Raw genomic sequence first — 17,832 nt, 5'->3', positions numbered from 1 at the left:
GATCTGTTACGTGAAGACAAGGGAGCGGACGACGAGAGGAACAGATGAGGAGCAGGATGCAGATGAGGGCGACCAGGATGCAGCTGACGGCGAGCAGGACGCAGAGATGAGGATGAGGAGGACGACGTGAGGGAGGAGGTCTTACGAATCCGGACGTTTTTGGGGTGGTTCGCTAAGAACTGCTAGCGAAGGGTTTAATCCGTGCGAGTCGGATCTAATCCCATTAAACCTAATCCTTGCCCCTACCAAAATCAGACTACAATACCAATTAGTGTAGTCTAGTCCAGTCCCCCCTAAGAAGGTCAAACAAACACGCCCTAAAAGAACACTTTTGATATGGTTCAGTTGCTGCAGAAAATAAAAAAAGATTTCTGCCTGTCACAGACAAGAAAGATGATACGAATTTGTCTCCCCTTTGGATGGCAGGTGAGAGATTTCTGTGTTTCATCAGCCTCGGGCTTATGTGCTTGATCCCTTGCTATTGCGGCCAATTTTATTGATGGGTTTTTTTCAGAAACTTACTACTCCTGACAGATGTTCAAGTACTATGTCTTCTATTTTTTTATTTTTCCTTTTATGTGTAGTAGGTTGATTACTTGAAATTATGATAGTGACACAATACGATCTACAAATGAATGTTTCTTATAGTGTGCATATCCATATATAGCAAATAAAGTTTGACTTTATTGGTTCTTAGGTACTATGTCTTTTTAATTGCTTTGTGTGGAAATTATTCATACTTGTTGCGACTAATACATTCAAAACCTGCAGCAAAGTGCGGGCACATTTTCTAATGTTCTCTAACATTGTTGTTGTGTAGTTATAATCCCAGGCCACTTGTATTGTTTGAAGTCAATTAAGTCACACACAATACATATTGTGTTTGCTTTTACCTGTTTCTTCCACACGTCTAGAAGTGGTAACAATATTGACTGATCGAAACCCATTTCCCCCGACTCTCCAGATTAAGATATTTGAACATGTATTCTGATTGGATTCCTCCTTTCCAGTTGGATTCAAAGTATTGGGGTCTTGGAGGCCTTGGAGCTATTATTCAACCTTCACACTCAATCACTTCGTCTCAGAGTTTACTGTTTAGTTCCTTGAAATTTGCACAAGATTTCAATGCCAGAAAAGTTGTCCGGTAGTGAAGCTACGGTCACTGCGTACCAAATTGGTCCATTAATGAATTCCCCAACACAATGGCTTCCTATTCGGGGGAATGACTCACTTACACCCCTGATGCTAAAATCGCGTCCTAGATCATTATCATGACATCAAGTGTTTTAAGTTTTCCACACAGCAGGCGTCGCATAAGGCCTCGTTTGACAGCTCGGACTGTACTGACTATTTCGGTCGGATAGGATAAATAGTCGTCGGATAGTACTGACTAAATTAGTCGGGCGTTTGGTATTGTACCGGATTAATTTATGCATCGGATAATACGTCGGACCATAATAATTTTTTTTTTTAAATTCACAATAATTGTTGTTAAAATTAAACAAAACAAAAAAAAAGGAAGAAAAAACAGAAAGAAAAAAAAAGAGAAAAACAGAAGAATAAAAAACCCAGGACTCTTCTCAGTCACATCTTTCTTCTTCACCATCTTCCTCGCGCATCAATCCCACCATCGACGACCGATTGCAGAGGAGTAGCGGCCAGGGTCAATAACTCGGAGCCTATATTTGAATTCTTGTCCCCCTCCTCGTTGGAGCCAGCTCCCTTCCTTATCGGAGCCCAGATCCGAGTTGCTATCCCCCTCCTCGTCGGAGCCTAGCTCCCTTCCTCATCGTCCTTCGCGTCATCGAAGTCCAGATCGAAAGAATTTGAATCATCATCTTCCTCCTTCAACCCATGGAAAGTTTTGTTGTCAGAAATCAAAGGCGAACAGAGAGGTGGGGGGTGTGTGTGCAAAGAAGGAGGAAGGAAGAGAGACAGAAAAAAAAAGATGGCGACGAAGACGAACTTGGTGTTGGATGTAAGTCAACAATCTGTGATTTAAATATAGATATGCTAATAAACAATAAATGCAAATATAAAAATTAACAGAGTATCAAGAAACAAAAATATAAAACAAATAACTTGAAGATCGAGGCTTGCGTATCGCAATGTCCTTGAAACAGAAATTTCGTCCATACTCAGTGCTTGTAGTTCTACGGACGTCTGCTTCACCAGGATTCAACGATCTAAGTCAGAAATTCCGGCACCGGAAAATTGACTTCTGGCGAATATTAATGTGGTTCTCTCAGAAAGGATGTTTATGATTGCAAGAGAAGATTTATGATTTTTCTGTGTACTAAATGTCATGCAGATGGATGTATATATAATGTGATTATATATATATAATGTGATTATACATGTTCGCAACAGGTATGAGGAAGGGATGCATCTGTTGGGAGACATCTGCTGAAAATGGTGTTTTTGTTTCTGCGTTTTCACACTTCAGACTTCATCTGAAAAGATGAGTCTGTTGGAAAAAATAAATAATTAATTAATTTAAATTCGAAATTAAAAATATTTAATTAATTTCAAAAATAATTAATTAATTTAATTATTAGAGCCCAAGAGACCCAAGGCCCAAGGCCCATCTTTTGACAATTAAATATATATTAATTATAATTAATTAGTACACCCTAAAGCCCAACCCCAAGGGTGAGCCCAATTTTAGTCTCCAGGCTTATTACTCCAATCACTTTCTATAAAGGACAAAGCCTTATAAAGTGATAAAATCTTTTGAGAATGGCCAATGTGGGACAAAGAAATTTCTACTCAAACTACTCAAATTTCCAACACTTGGAAGTAGACGAGAGATAGCAGGCGATGGGACAGAGTCGAAGGAGAGTGCGTGATAGAGGGACGGAGTGAGCCAGTGTGAGCGAGAGAGATGCACCCGACTAATAATACAGAGGTTTGGGACGGGATAAACAAGCGGGTATGAAGGGGATAAAACAAGTGGGGCCGGATTAAGTAATCTGGTGCTTATTTAATACGATGTTTACCAAACATCTGCTTCGTATTATTAGTACTATCCGGTGGTCTTATACGGCGTGCCAAACGAGGCCTGGACACAGACATCTTAGCATCCTTTTTCATTAATTAAATTAGCAAGTCAAGTTAATACCCGGTCATTTGGGTTGTGTAATTGAATTAAGTCATTTCAAAAGACTCTTGGTCCATTAATTTCCACAATCCAATGGCTTCCTATTCGGTCCACAAAGAAAAAGAAGAAGAAAAAAATATGATTTTTGATTTGGATGTTTGTTAACATCATTGCTATGTAGTTACAGCTATCTTTACGAATTATTCAATTAGGAAGTTAAGTGAATAACTAGAAACTCGAGTTGTCTTTGTTGAATTTATGAATTGAGATTTCCGCACAACCATTTTATCACCCTGCATGACACCAATACAACAAAGTGTGCACTGAAAAAATTGAAAGTGCGGAAGCCATCTCCTGTCTAAATTGTGGCCCCTTTTATTAGTTTTTAGGAAAACTAATAAAAATGGCTTGAAAATTTTGAGTTTTAAAGATAAGGACAAAAAAAAAGGGTAAATTGAATAGTACCATAATTGATTTTATAGTGTAAAATTATGGTCTTTCGTTAAAGTGAACAGTACCGGAAGTTTTTCGTTAAAGTTCCTTTAGATTTTGGGTTGATATGTTTAATCTATTTTTTTTTTCTTTTCAAATAGGTCAGCGCAAATAATGGAATGATATTGAAGAGAAAGCTAGGGCCTAGTTGGGGTTGATATTTTGCTTCTTAATCTTGTGGCCTTTTTTGTTTTGCAAAGATCGATGTTATCTTTGAGTGGATAGGTCCTTTTTATCCACTTTTAATAGTGTATCATTCTATCATTTTCAATAAATTCCTTGAGAAACTTACAAGAAATAATTAATCAAGTTAAAGAGAAAATAAGACAAATATTTCAACCAAGATTGAATACATTAACATTGAGAGCTTATGGTGGAATCGGTCTTCCCGCGCTGTTGTGGAATCGGTCTTCCAACGCGTATGATGTTTTAAGTTTTCCACACGGCCCGCGTTGCATGCTTTTTTTTGGCACAGGCATCTTAGCGTCCCGTTTCATTGATTGAATTAGCAAGTCAAGTCAATACCCCCAGTTGGGTTGTGTAACTAAATTTCTACAAGGAACATTAAGTCATTACCAAAGACTTTTTGTCCATTAATTTCTCCAATCCAATGGTTTCCTATTCTGTCCACAAACAAAAAGATGAAGAAGAAAATACGATTTTTCTGATTTGGATGTTTTTTTTTTTGGTTAACATCATGTAGTTACCACTATAATTACGGATTATTCAATTAGTAAGTCAAGTGAATAACTGGCGACTCGAGTTGTCTTTGTCTAAACCAAGGCTTGCTTACGAAAAAATGAAGTGCAAAATTCTCTCTCATCTAATTTAATTTCTAGCAATACAAGTAAGTCAAGTCAATATTGTGACCTGTTTTACTTGTTTATTGGTGGATTTGTTCGATTTTTATTTGCATTTTCCACACATCAGTGTTATTGAATGATATTGACAAAGAAAGTTAGGGCCTAGTTTACGTTGAAAAGCAGATTTTGCTTCTTAATTTGCAGTATTTTGTACATCGATCACGTCCTTTTCGAACAATTGACTTTGCTTTTAGGGATGGGCACGGTGCAGTTCAGTGCAGTTCCACCCTTAAATCGGAAAAAATAAACGGTTCGGTTCAGTGCGGTTCTGCTTAAATTTATTACTATAACCTTACGGTTCGGTCTACACCAGTTCCGATTCGGTTCTTCCTGGTTTACGGTGCCAAATACTAAATTATTTGAACACCAAATCATCATGCATTCAAATACATCTTCTAAAACTCTTCAAAAAAAAAAAATACCTCTTTTAAAACTGATTATATAAAGTTGCTTACAACACAACAGCAACAAGCAAAAAGAAATATTCAAAATGAGGACTAGTAACGTTACATGATGTGATTTTTCAAGTATCCTGAACATAAATTAAACGTGATTTCTTTCCCACCAGCCTCCATAGGTGGGAAAGGAGGAAGTTTTGCATTAAGATCTGAGCATAAAAGCACATACATAGGACAAAAGGTTGGCTCCAGCACAGCCTTATCAAATATCAGAAGGATAACATCCTATAATTCAAATTGAACCCTCAAGCTCATCAACTGGAAAGTAATAGCTCAGTATGGAGTAAGAAGTTTTCAAAGACATTTAGTTAATACAAACCTTTAAAATATATGGAGTGGTAATTCCAGAATCAATCAGTTGGCCCTTGAGAATGTCAAACTTCTCCAGGGTCAATTTGTTCAGTATACTGCACAAAAATTAGAACACTTTCATAAGATAATCAGATAGAACAAGCAGTTGCACAAAAAAAAAATTCTAGCTTCTATTAAATTGCAGCCTTTTACAACTTGGTAAAACTAATTTTTCAACCTATTATACCATGACATGTGTGTATATATAAATTTATTTATTATTAATAAAACGGTTCGGTTTCGTTCCGGCCAGTCCTTGATCATTTGAAACCGGAACCGGAATCGGTTTGAACGGTTCGGTTCAGTTTTTTAATCAAAGTTGACTTTTCCGGTCAACACGGTTCTTTTCGGTTTTTTTTTCTTCATACGGTTTGATGCGGTTTTGCGGTTTTTACGCCCACCCCTATTTGCTTTAGCTACTACAACTGTAATGCTTACTTTTATTGTGTCTATAATATATACTTGCAGTGTTGCAATCTTCTTCCAGATTGCTTTCCAGTTTCCAATAACGGAGCTAAAATACTTTTTCTTCTTCACTGTTGTTAAGATGCAGGGTGAGGGAAATAGGTGCTTCAAATTATTTCATTCTTCAATAATTGTGGTCCTAATTTTGTTTCCATGTTGCAACCTTTCCCTATCCTTTGAAGTCAATATTTCTTCAGGAGGGGCTGGCCACAGGGATATTGCTAAGGTGCCGAAGGTGATGAGGTGCATAGACAGGGAAAGGAAAGCACTCCTTGCTTTCAAACAAGGCCTCGCGGATAGCAACAATCTCCTCTCTTCGTGGGGAAGCGAAGCCCAAAGACAAGATTGTTGTGCATCATGGGAAGGAGTCTATTGTGATGAATATACAGGTCACGTTGTCACACTTGATCTCCAGGACCATTCTCTTGGTGGTCGATTATCAAGTCAGGTTGGAAACCTTACCCAATTGCAATATCTCGATCTCAACGACAATCACTTTGCTAGTGTTGCAAATCTTAATTCATGGCTCCCTCGCCTTTCATCGTTAACCTATTTGGGTCTCAGTTCGAGCAATCTCAGTGATTCTGCTGACTGGCTGGAAGCAATTAATATGCTCCCTAAACTTACAAACTTGTCATTGTCTTTTTGTGGTCTTCATTCTCCTCTTATTCATTCCAGTACTCTTTTTAACATAAATTCTTCAAAATCTCTTGCTCATGCTGACCTCAGATCCAACCAACTTACTTCTTCAATATTTTTATGGTTGTCAAACTACAATGCCAGCCTTGTTGATCTTGACCTCTCTGACAACCAAATTGAAGGAGGGATTCCGCAATCTTTTTCCAGGTTATGTAATCTGCAAGCATTGAAACTTTCCAGCAACACTTTGAGTGGACAGCTTTCCAGGTTGGTTCAAACATTAATGTCTACATGCACTGATCAGAACTCATTTGAGATTCTGGACCTCTCAGACAATCTTCTTTCTGGATCAATTCCTAATGTCACAAACTTTTCATCATTGAAAGAATTATCTCTCTCTAGAAATCAATTGAGTGGAACAGTACCTGAAAGTATTGGGCAAATGCCTAAGCTCGAGAATATCGACCTTGGAAAGAATTCTCTAGAGGGGGTGGTTTCAGAAAGCCACTTCTCCAGTCTCTCCAAATTAACTTTTTTGGATTTGTCCTTCAACTCACTAAATTTAAGCTTCAATTCTAATTGGGTTCCTCCTTTCCAATTAGATTTCATATATTTGGGATCTTGCACGATAGGTCCGCATTTTCCAAAATGGCTTCAAACTCAAAAAAATTATTTGGCTCTTGATATGTCAAATACAAGAATTTCTGATATCCTTCCAAGTTGGTTTTGGGACAGGCTGTCTCATTATTGGTTTCTGATTGATATGGATCTCTCCAACAACCAAATTAGAGGAAAAATTCCAAATTCAAGATTTGAGCTTCCCTCATCTAGCCCTCCTAGCGTGGATTTGAGTTGGAACCAATTGGAAGGTCCAATCCCTTCATTCCTTTCCAAAGCGTCATCTCTAGATCTCTCCAACAACAAGCTTTCAGAGTTAACTTCTTTCTTGTGTCCAGTCAAGGTCAGTTATTTAGGCTTTCTTGATGTCTCAAGCAACAATTTATACGAAGAACTTCCTGATTGTTGGATGCATTTTGGACAACTAGCCTTTCTAGATTTGAGTTACAATGTTCTATTTGGAAAAATTCCTGCCGCAATGGGCTCTTTATTTTCAATTCAAACACTGAAGATAAACAAGAATGGATTTGTTGGAGAATTGCCTTCATCCTTGAAGAATTGTACAAGGCTCGTAGTCTTTGATGTTGGAGAAAATAATTTATCAGGGTTAATACCTGAATGGTTAGGGGTTGGACTTCCAAAGTTGGCTATCCTTATCCTCCGTTCTAATCACTTCTATGGAAGCATTCCATTGCAGTTGTGTAATATGAAACACATTCAAATTTTGGATCTCTCGATAAACAATATCTCCGGAAGTATACCCAAATGCTTCAACAATTTGACTAATTTGGCTGAAATAGGAAATTTAAGTCTAACCGTCAGTCATGAGTATGGCGTTTTCAGCAGTAGTGAGCCTGGTCCAGTTAGTTATGAGAATGGCACCATCCGTCGTACGGATACGGCTGCTTTCCGTAGTGGTTATTATGATGACGAAGTATCCTTGATATGGAAACGCATAATGTCCAAATACAAAAGTACTCTGGGGCTTGTAAAGAGTATTCATCTATCGAGCAATCAGATAGCTGGGGAGATTCCTAATGAAATCACTGATCTTGTTGGGTTGGTTTCCTTAAACCTATCGAGAAACAATTTAACGGGCCAAATAACTCCAGAGATTGGGAAGTTGGCTTTGCTACAATCCCTTGATTTGTCAAGCAACCAAATTTATGGAGGAATTCCACCAAGGCTTCTTCAGATTTATGGTCTTGGTGTCTTGGACTTGTCAAACAACAACCTGTCTGGAAAAATTCCCATGGGGTCTCAACTCCAAACCTACGAGCCCTCTAGTTTTGATGGGAATCCTCTGCTTTGTGGAATTCCACTTCAACAGTGTCCAGAGAAGCAACCAGAGGAGGAACCAAATCAAGTTAAAAAGAAGGATGGGTTTATAACAACAGGATTTTATGTGAGTTTAGCGCTTGGATTTGTTGTTGGATTTTGGGGAATTTGTGGGAGTTTGATATTCATCAAGTCATGGAGATACACATACTACAAGTTCTTGAACTATGTATATGATTGGCTTTATGTGAGGGTGGCGTTGATAAGACGACGAAGAATGGTTGAAGGATAAACTGTAAGTACTCTTCCACATAACTATAGTGTAATGACATGGCATCATTGCCATCATGATTAATATCAATTTGGCCTCTCTAATTGTCTTTAAATTTGCGACTAATATATGCTATGTTTTTTCTCAATCTTTTTAGCTTGTGCATCTACCGTTTGCAAGCCATGCTCCCTTTCAGCTGGAAAAGAAGCAGATAGACGAGTGCAATTTGAAGTTACAATTTAGAGGCCTTTATGTTTTCGCAATTCGTTATTTTGATTATCTTTGAGGGGTTAATTAGGTCATTTTCATCCCCTTTTAGTGTGTATTATTTTATCCCGATTCAATAAATTTCCTTCAAAAACTTACAAGAACTTATTAATCAAGTTACATAGAAAAAAGCGCACCAAATCCTGACAAGATTAGATTCGACCAGTGACCAACTAGTTGTTCGTTATGTATGGCTGCACTGTTAACAAAAGCACAAAGAATTTACATTTTATGATCTTTCAACTATACCCTGCAGTGCAGTAATCAATTTCAATGTCAAAACAAGTAGAACATACAGCTCAGTATACCTCACACCACCGATTGCTTGTTTTTTTTACGGTTTAGACCAACTCAAAAGCGCATTCGATAATTATTTTATTTTGAGTTTTTATGTTTGTGATAGAGAAATACATAGAGCATGTGAGTTAAAAAAGACCAAGAGATTAAGGATAATGCAAGAGATGTACAAGAAATGTAGGAGCCAACAAATCATGATCGGAGTTTGAGACTTTTAAGGAGTTGAACCCTTGCATGACAGCATGAGTTCAAGCCCCGTCAGTAGCTAATCTAACACCTAACTTGCCAAAATCTATCGTTTGACCCAAAAATAAAACAAACAAGACAGAAACAGCAAACAGAGGGAACTAGAAATTCAACAAAGTCGGGCACATTAAACTATTTCAAAGCATGGAACATAGAACAATAAAAGAACACAAGAGGAAGCAGAGATTTCGTTTCCCCTGCTTGCACAAGCTATCCTTGAGAAGTTCAACGGTGGCCAAACCCGAACAACAGCAACTCAGCAAGTATTACAAACCCAGTCTGTTAATAAAAACAACGGCAGTTCTGAACTGGACCCAGCATCTATCTGGTACCTATATGCCAATCCTAAAAATTCTCAAGGTCCCAATTAAAGTTTCAGGTCTACGAACACAAACACAATTCAAGGGACGATGCATCACAAGGTATTCCTACCACCAGAGCTATAGCTTCTTGAATGGAGAGCACCCCATCATCCCTACGAAGACAGGAAAAAAGAGCACATTATCAATTGCATAAAATAACCTATCCAAAACATCAGAATCGAACAAAGCCTTTGATATCTTTGAACTAGTAGTTCTTGGATTCATATTTCATATCTTTGAACTTTAAGCAAGTAAACATGGCAGATTTGGTAGGGCATGAATTGATCAAGTTCCAGGAAGGTTTCCCAATTGCATTGTTCAAATTCAACAATATGAAAAAAATAATCATAAACAGCATCACACATTCCACACCCCCACTTTGACAGGAGGAATTTTTAATATTCTTAGTTCAAATGACAAAGTCCTAACTTACCTGCCAGCGATTCTAAGGGCGAACCAAATTTAGTCCCAACATGGACAAGTTTGAAGGCGATGACTCCATAAATTATTCCACACACCAATACCTAAAATAACTCAGACACATCGCACCTTAATACCAGAACACATCCTGGAAAAGATGATCTCTTAATGTTTTGGAACTTGGTTATAAGAATTTAGAGCAAGATTTTTTTTCCTAAAGAAGTCATTTTGCACAGAGCGAAAGACCACTAAATTTTTAATTAAACCCGGGTGTGGAGAATAATTTGTTGGGGGAGATAAAACCCCTAGGAGTAAACATGTGGACAACTCTGATATTATGAAAAGTATTATCCACATAAACTAGTTCAGTTCCACCCCGCCCCGCCCACTTATTTATTACACATCATACAACAACAGATTGCATACACTAAAGGAGAATTTAAAAATGCAAATGGTAAACATGACGATAACAGAATTGGAGATAGAACAAGACATGCAAACTTAAATGCAATGTTAGAAATCTTGCTCTTAAGCATCATGGACACAGACATTACCATCACTGACGTCACACCAAGGTTTTCTACCACCAATCACCGGCAATAAATTGCCTGATCGATATGGGGAGGAATTTGCTTTATCTCAGTGCCAAGTTCTTGCTCAATTCTATACCTGTAGGAAAGAATGAATTAGGTCATTCCTCATTCATAAAACCCATTATATGCAGCAAATTTGGATTTGTAATAGAAATATACATACAAGTTGAAACGGTCCTCATAGGTGATCAAATTCACAGCTAAACCAAGGTGTCCAAACCTTCCAGATCGACCAACCTGCATGTGAGATACATGGATACACACAGCAAAAAAAATACAGTAAGAAATAAATAGTGTAGATACGGCATCAGTTTCTACTCTATCTATTTCTACTGATACTGTTTCTTACGCACCCTGTGAAGATATGTCTCTGAGTTCTTTGGAAAATCAAAGTTAATGACAACATTAACAGCTTGAATATCTATTCCTCTTGTAAAAAGATCTGCAGTTATGATCCCAAAAAGAAAAAAGAACAAAAAAGAAAAGGATTAAACCAAAATCTCAAGTATCTAAAGCATTCATTATAAACGTCAAAATTTCAACCATATGAAATGCAACTTAAAACAAAATGAATAACTCAGGAACACAAACAACAACAACAACAAAGCCTTTTCCCACTAAGTGGGGTCGGCTATATGAATCCTAGAACGCCATTGCGCTCGGTTTTGTGTCATGTCCTCCGTTCGATCCAAGTACTCTAAGTCTTTTCTTAGAGTCTCTTCTAAAGTTTTCCTAGGTCTTCCTCTACCCCTTCGGCCCTGAACCTCTGTCCCGTAGTCACATCTTCGAACCGGAGCGTCAGTCAGCCTTCTTTGCCCATGTCCAAATCACCGGAACCGATTTTCTCTCATCTTTCCTTCAATTTCGGCTACTCCTACTTTACCTCGGATATCCTCATGCCCAATCTTATCCTTTCTCGTGTGCCCACACATCCCACGAAGCATCCTCATCTCCGCTACACCCATTTTGTGTACGTGTTGATGCTTCACCGTCCAACATTCTGTGCCATACAACATCGTTGGCCTTATTGTCGTCCTATAAAATTTTCCCTTGAGCTTCAGTGGCCTACGACGGTCACATAACACGCCGGATGCACTCTTACACTTCATCCGTCCAGGTCGTATTCTATGGTTGAGATCTCCATCTAATTCTCCGTTCTCTTGCAAGATAGATCCTAGGCAGCAAAAACGGTCGCTTTTTGTGATCTTCGCTAGATTGCTCCGGTCATTAGTGTGGATAAGTATATAAATGAATAGAGATAGGAAAGCAAACACAAGATGTACGTGGTTCACCCAGATTGGCTACGTCCACGGAATAGAAGAGTTCTCATTAATTGTGAAGGGTTTACACAAGTACATAGGTTCAAGCTCTCCTTTAGTGAGTACAAGTGAATGATTTAGTACAAATAACATTACGAAATATTGTGAGAGAATGATCTCGTAATCACGAAACTTCTAAGTATCGGAAATATTGTGAGAGAATAACTCAGGAACACAGAAGAACAAATCATGAAATAGAAAGATTAAGCCAACCACATATAATACGAGTCATAAAACAGTTTATCATGCACTATTTCTTTGATATCATCACAAGTGCTAAAAGCCATCAGAACTTCATGGTCAAGAAAAAGTACTCTCAGCAAACCTCAAAAAAAATAATTGTACTTATCCACATACAACCAAAAAATAATCAGCCACACGATAATAAATACATATATTTTGTAAGGCCACCTATATTTCTAAACAGATCTTCCTAGTATAGAATATATATTAATTTCCAAATATAAAAATAAAAAATTTGAAAATAATGACATGTACAAAGAGAATAAAGCACAACAACAAAAACATACCAGTACAAACAAGATTTCTGCATGCACCATTACGGAAGTCATGAAATACTCTGTTACGATGGTCTTGCAGCATCTTTGCATGGATATAAAAACACGAATAGCCGAGTTCTGTTATTTTCTTGGCCAACAATTCTACCCGATTCACAGAATTACAGAATATGATTGACTGGTTTATTTGAAGCTGAAAAGACAGACCCATCGTCACATCCATGAACCCCGCATGAAGTAAAAGTAAATGATAACAAATAAACAAATAATAACAGTTCATATCACACCTTTGAGAAAAGGGTGTTTAGGCAGTGGACTTTCTGTCTCTCCTCAACAAAGGCGTAAAATTGTGTAATACCCTTTAGAGTAAGCTCATCCATAAGATTGATAACATATGGTTTTTGCAGAAATCTATCCTTAAAGTCCTTGACAGTAACAGGAAATGTAGCTGAAAACATCAAAATCTGTCGATGTGAAGGTAAGAAGCGGATCAACTGCTCTACTGAAGGTTGAAATTCCGGGGACAAAAGTTTATCAGCCTGTCAAACATTGACAAAAGCATCATTATATTGTTTCAGCACATGATGCTAAAGCCAACCAACATTTTCACCCCTTCCACTGAAGGGGGAATCTGATCTTAGTATCTCCCTTCTACGGCAGAGAGAAAGATACCAATAGCATATGACCTGGCAACCACACTTAAAACTTAAAAGACCCTTCTAATAAGTCAATCACAGATTAGTTAAAACAAATAATGTCATGAGCTTAAAGATATATTTTTCACCCCTTCCACTTAAGGGGGAATCTGATCTTAGTATCTCCCCTCTACAGGAGAGATGCAGATACCAATAAGCCTATGACCTGGCCACCACAGTTACAAGATGCTTCTAATAAGTCAATCAAAGATTAGTTAAAAAAATTACGTCATGAGCTTAAAGATACAAATTTAACCTAAAAATATAATACACTATGAGGACTGATCATGGGCTGACTAATAGAAATTCAACATAAAATTTTATTAAATATCTACTATAAGATAGTTCTTAAAAGTGGAACCTAAAACTAATAGTGCCCAAAAGAGAACAAGGATGACAGAATGTAACCAGCAATTGTTGAGATAAATTCTTATCTTACGTAAAATTAGTGGAGTTAGATAAGTATTTACCTCATCCATAACAAGCATAGAACAATCTTTCAAGATGCAAACACCTTTCTTTGCAAGATCTAAAATCCTTCCAGGAGTTCCAACAAGTAAGTGAACCGGTTGATATAAACGCATGATATCATCCTTTAAGCTGGTACCTCCGGTTGTAACCATAACTTGAATTTGCAAATGCTTCCCTAGTTCCTTACAGACTTGTGATGTTTGAAGAGCCAACTCACGAGTTGGAACAAGAATAACAACTGAACAATAATAAAGCACATATCAACACAAAAAGGCAGTCACAAAATCAGTTTCTATAACAAAATCATAATCCAGCTGCCTAGCAGATTGGCAGCCTTTTTATACCAGAATGGTAGCCTTTTAGCAAAGATTTCTAGAGTCAATCAAGCAGCATTAAAACAAAAGTCCCCAACAGTCTTGTCTTTTGATTGAGCCTAAGATGTGCAGGAAGATGCAATTCAATAGTAGAGAACAAACCTTGTATCACATTGTTATCTTGATCAATTTTTTCCAAAGCAGGGATGCAAAAAGCAGCTGTCTTTCCCGTTCCATTTTTAGCTCTAGCAAGAATATCACTACCGGTTAAAGCAATTGGAATACTTTCTTCTTGAATAGGAGATGGTCTTTCAAATCCCTTCTCATATATTCCCATCAACAGCTCACGTTTCAGAAAATAGTCCTCAAACTCATTTCCTTTTGTTGCAGTTACATCCTGAAGGAAATCATTAATAACTAGATTAGGAAATCACAAACAACTATTGTTTTAAATATTATTCATTCATTGAGTTTATAGATGTGAACTTAAACAACTTGATTTTTCATTTTATTTTAAAAATCACATAACACTGGAATTGAATGATTTGCTCTTCAAAATCAAGAGAGAAGCATCACATTAACAATACAGTACACATGATAAAGAATTGCATATCAAATAATAAATAACGAACCTCTGTTCTGAAACGTGTATCAGGTGCTGGAATCTTTAATCTCGCCTTCCAATCTTGCGAACTAAAGAGGATAAGTAAAAGAGGAAACCAAAATAAGATACCATGTAGAGTATGATTTATAACCATAGGGATAAGAAAAAACAATAAACGAGATAATATTGACAGATAAGTGATGACAAAATATGTCACCAAGAAAAGCTTTTTCAATAGGTATAATATAAAGTTATAAACCAACAACTAAACAGTTTAATTTGATATTTGAAGCCGCAATTATGATTCATTAACTCAAGGGGTACATGGAAACAACTCCTATGTCAAGAACTCCTAAGCATATGACTTATCAGTACTCCAAAATAAATACAATGCAAAACAAACCTTCATTTACACTGAATAACCAAACCGTAGGTACAAAACCTTTAAATTACAATATCAACCAGAATCATCAAGAATCTTAGTCCAAGAAACAGGTCCGAAGAGCTAACTTTTTAATACAAATGACTCTGATGTACTAGTTTTGGTGGTTTTACTCTAATAAAAAATTCCCTCATGTCCTAATTGGTTTTTCCATGTTTATCCTATATAAATCACCACATCTTGCAACCAATAGATAGTTTAGTAATTAATACTAATTAGTATAATCACCATTTGTGTGGATCCAATCATGGATGGATCCAGAAAAGAACTAGACCAGTGCTTGTGGTCCTCGCTAATTTCTTTTTCTGTTAACTCAGGGGCATCTTAGTCTTGAACCCGACTAATCCCCAAAGGCACGTGTAGACACTCCAATCGACAACGAGGACAAACAATGGAAGATGGTCCCACAAGAGTCTATAGACCCACACAATGCAAATGCTTCCTGAGGCTCTTATCTCCGCTCATGCTACTACTGGACTAACACAAGGAGATTTTGGAAACTAATCCCCAAGTGCACATGTCGACACCAATCAGAAGAATCAGGAAAAGGAATGAAAGGTTGCCCCAGAGGAGAAGATCCATGTACAATTGAACAAGTGACCAATACTTTCTTACGCGCTTATCTTAGGACTAGACTGAGGGTGATTTGTGGCGCTCCTCAATTGATGCCAGACTGCAAAAATATTCTAACCTTTCTACAACTTAAACACGCAAAGACAAGCACAAAACAGATTTTCTTTAAAGGACTTCTCTTAAAATCGGAAACTCAAGCACAAGATAAATCTGATACCCATACAAATGGAACCTGAACAGGAATCGGAAAAGTTCATCCATACATGTAACATCCATGATAGGTCAAAAGCTTATCAATTAAAAACACTTCATTAACACCAGATGAGAAAGCAACTTACCTACATTCCCAAAATCAGAATGTTTTCAAACATTCGTCAATGTCTTATGCTACACGACAACATAGCAAACTGCTAAAGTACAGTACTTTCAAAATCATAATGCTACGATTACCATCATGTCCATAACAAAACCCATTTCACCAAATCGCACAATAACATAACTAGATTCCTAAAGAACCAATTTTTCCCAACCACACATAAAAGCCAACCATAACAGGAAACATGCATTATACGAAAGAAAGCACACACCTTGGGTCAACAGCTTCCGACTGCACGGTCTTTTCCACCTCATCAACGGCCGAATCAGCACTTGTACTCCCACCCAACTGGCCTCTCCTAAGCCACTGCTGTTGCTGTTGATACTGTTGGTGTTGTTGGTGTTGTTGCTGCTGTTGAAAGTACTGCTGCTGGTGATGATGGTTCGGCAAAAGGTTCCTCTGTACATACTGCTGCTGATGCGGCGGCCGAGACTGGAATGCAGGGTTCGCATTCATGCCACCGCCCCTCCCAGCTCCGATCCCCGGAGGGTACCTACCTCTATTACTGTTCATCACCGCGATTCAGAACCTAAAACCCTAAAAAATTCTGAAAGCCTAGAAAAAACAAAAAAAATAAATAAATAACAGGACTAGGGTTTCTCTGGGTGGCTAGATCGTCACCGCAAAAGGCGAAACCAAGCGCGAATTTAAAATGTTTTCTCCGCTTGGTAATGAAATTGGGGAAAATTGCTACAAAACGAAGGGAATAAATGAAATCAAAGCTAGGGTTTTGGTAAATTGTGAAGAAAATCGGGGTGTTTCTGTACGGATCTTGAGGGAAATGAGTGCCTCTGAGTGAAATTTGAAGGGTTTGTTTGTTTATCTCCAGAGAAAGAGAGAGAATTTGAGACCTAATTGTTGGATTTGGAATCCATGGAAGACCTGTGAAAACTCCAGAGTGAGGGAAGAGAGGATGACGAACTGCTATTGGCTAAAGGTGTAGGGCGTCATATATGTTTCTATTTGCTCAATGGCCCCCACGGTTTTCTTATATTACATCAGGAACTCCTTTTTTTTTTTAATTTTAAGAATAATTCGTAATTTTTTTTTTTTTTTGATATTTGTGTTTGTTTCTATCCTATCATTTTTTTTATAAAGACTTATTAATTGAAATGTCTCATGAAACTGTCATTTATTCTTTGAAACTGGTTTGGCTCACTTTATTCTCTGAAATTGATATTTTCAACTGTTTTGGTCTCACTTCATCTCATTCCATTAAAGATCTGTTAAATTTAGGGGTACTTTAGACTTTTCACTTTTTACATATCTATTTACCTCTACCTACACAGTAAACTAATCTCAATTACTTTGACAACGCCCCATGAGTTAGGGCCTTTTTTAAATTTAATTATTCAATCAATAGAAAAATTCCGAGCAACAATGTGAAACTTTTGGTTGCAAACTGAGCACATTTATTTTACATGATTTTTTCGGTTTTGGGAAGTATTTTGGACATGACAACGTAATGGTTTTTTTTAGATTATATTTTGTGCAATTGATCTAACATCATTTTGTTATGGGTGAAACTTGTGGTTAGGCCAATTTCGATTAGAAAGATATATTGAAATAGGCAGATCATGTTTCCTTTCTGTTGTAATGAGCATTTTTCGAGTGCAAAGTTTCAGGTCAATACATGGATGCCTTACAAGTGAAATGACTCTAAGAACAAAAATGCAACCCTTATTTTGGTTGATATAACGATTGTATTGCTTGGAATTTTTCTATTGATTAAGTAATTTATTTTCTTTTAAAAAGGCCCAAAACTCATGGCTTTAATTAGAGTTGTCAAAAATGGAATTG

At 37.3% G+C, this 17,832-nt stretch overlaps 2 protein-coding genes across 3 annotated transcripts; one reads left to right on the top strand and one right to left on the bottom strand.

Moving 5' to 3' along the window:
• The first annotated feature begins 5,761 nt into the window (after positions 1–5,761).
• Positions 5,762–8,895, top strand: LOC126628732 (receptor-like protein EIX2). 2 transcript variants are annotated; one of them, XM_050298522.1, is made up of 3 exons: positions 5,765–5,818; positions 5,912–8,559; positions 8,693–8,895. In XM_050298522.1, exons 1-2 carry the CDS (start codon positions 5,812–5,814, stop codon positions 8,554–8,556), a joined length of 2,652 nt encoding a protein of 883 aa, XP_050154479.1. In that variant the 5' UTR covers positions 5,765–5,811; the 3' UTR covers positions 8,557–8,559; positions 8,693–8,895. The 2 variants fall into 2 exon arrangements, with proteins under 2 accessions (XP_050154477.1, XP_050154479.1); XM_050298520.1 differs by having other exon boundaries at positions 5,762–8,559.
• Positions 8,896–9,245: 350 nt separating this feature from the next.
• On the bottom strand, positions 9,246–16,973 carry LOC126628733 (DEAD-box ATP-dependent RNA helicase 8). The gene is made up of 10 exons (XM_050298523.1): positions 16,244–16,973; positions 14,670–14,730; positions 14,200–14,434; positions 13,723–13,961; positions 12,845–13,096; positions 12,570–12,750; positions 11,074–11,162; positions 10,884–10,957; positions 10,682–10,796; positions 9,246–9,820 (listed from the first exon to the last, which is right to left on the bottom strand). Exons 1-9 carry the CDS (start codon positions 16,543–16,545, stop codon positions 10,718–10,720), a joined length of 1,512 nt encoding a protein of 503 aa, XP_050154480.1. The 5' UTR covers positions 16,546–16,973; the 3' UTR covers positions 9,246–9,820; positions 10,682–10,717.
• Positions 16,974–17,832: the final 859 nt, after the last annotated feature.

Source organism: Malus sylvestris, chromosome 7, assembly GCF_916048215.2.
Source record: "Malus sylvestris chromosome 7, drMalSylv7.2, whole genome shotgun sequence".
In the NCBI taxonomy this organism is placed as follows: Eukaryota; Viridiplantae; Streptophyta; class Magnoliopsida; order Rosales; family Rosaceae; genus Malus; species Malus sylvestris.
The sequence above is the reverse complement of the archived record's forward strand: the minus strand, read 5'-3'. Positions and strand labels throughout refer to the sequence as shown.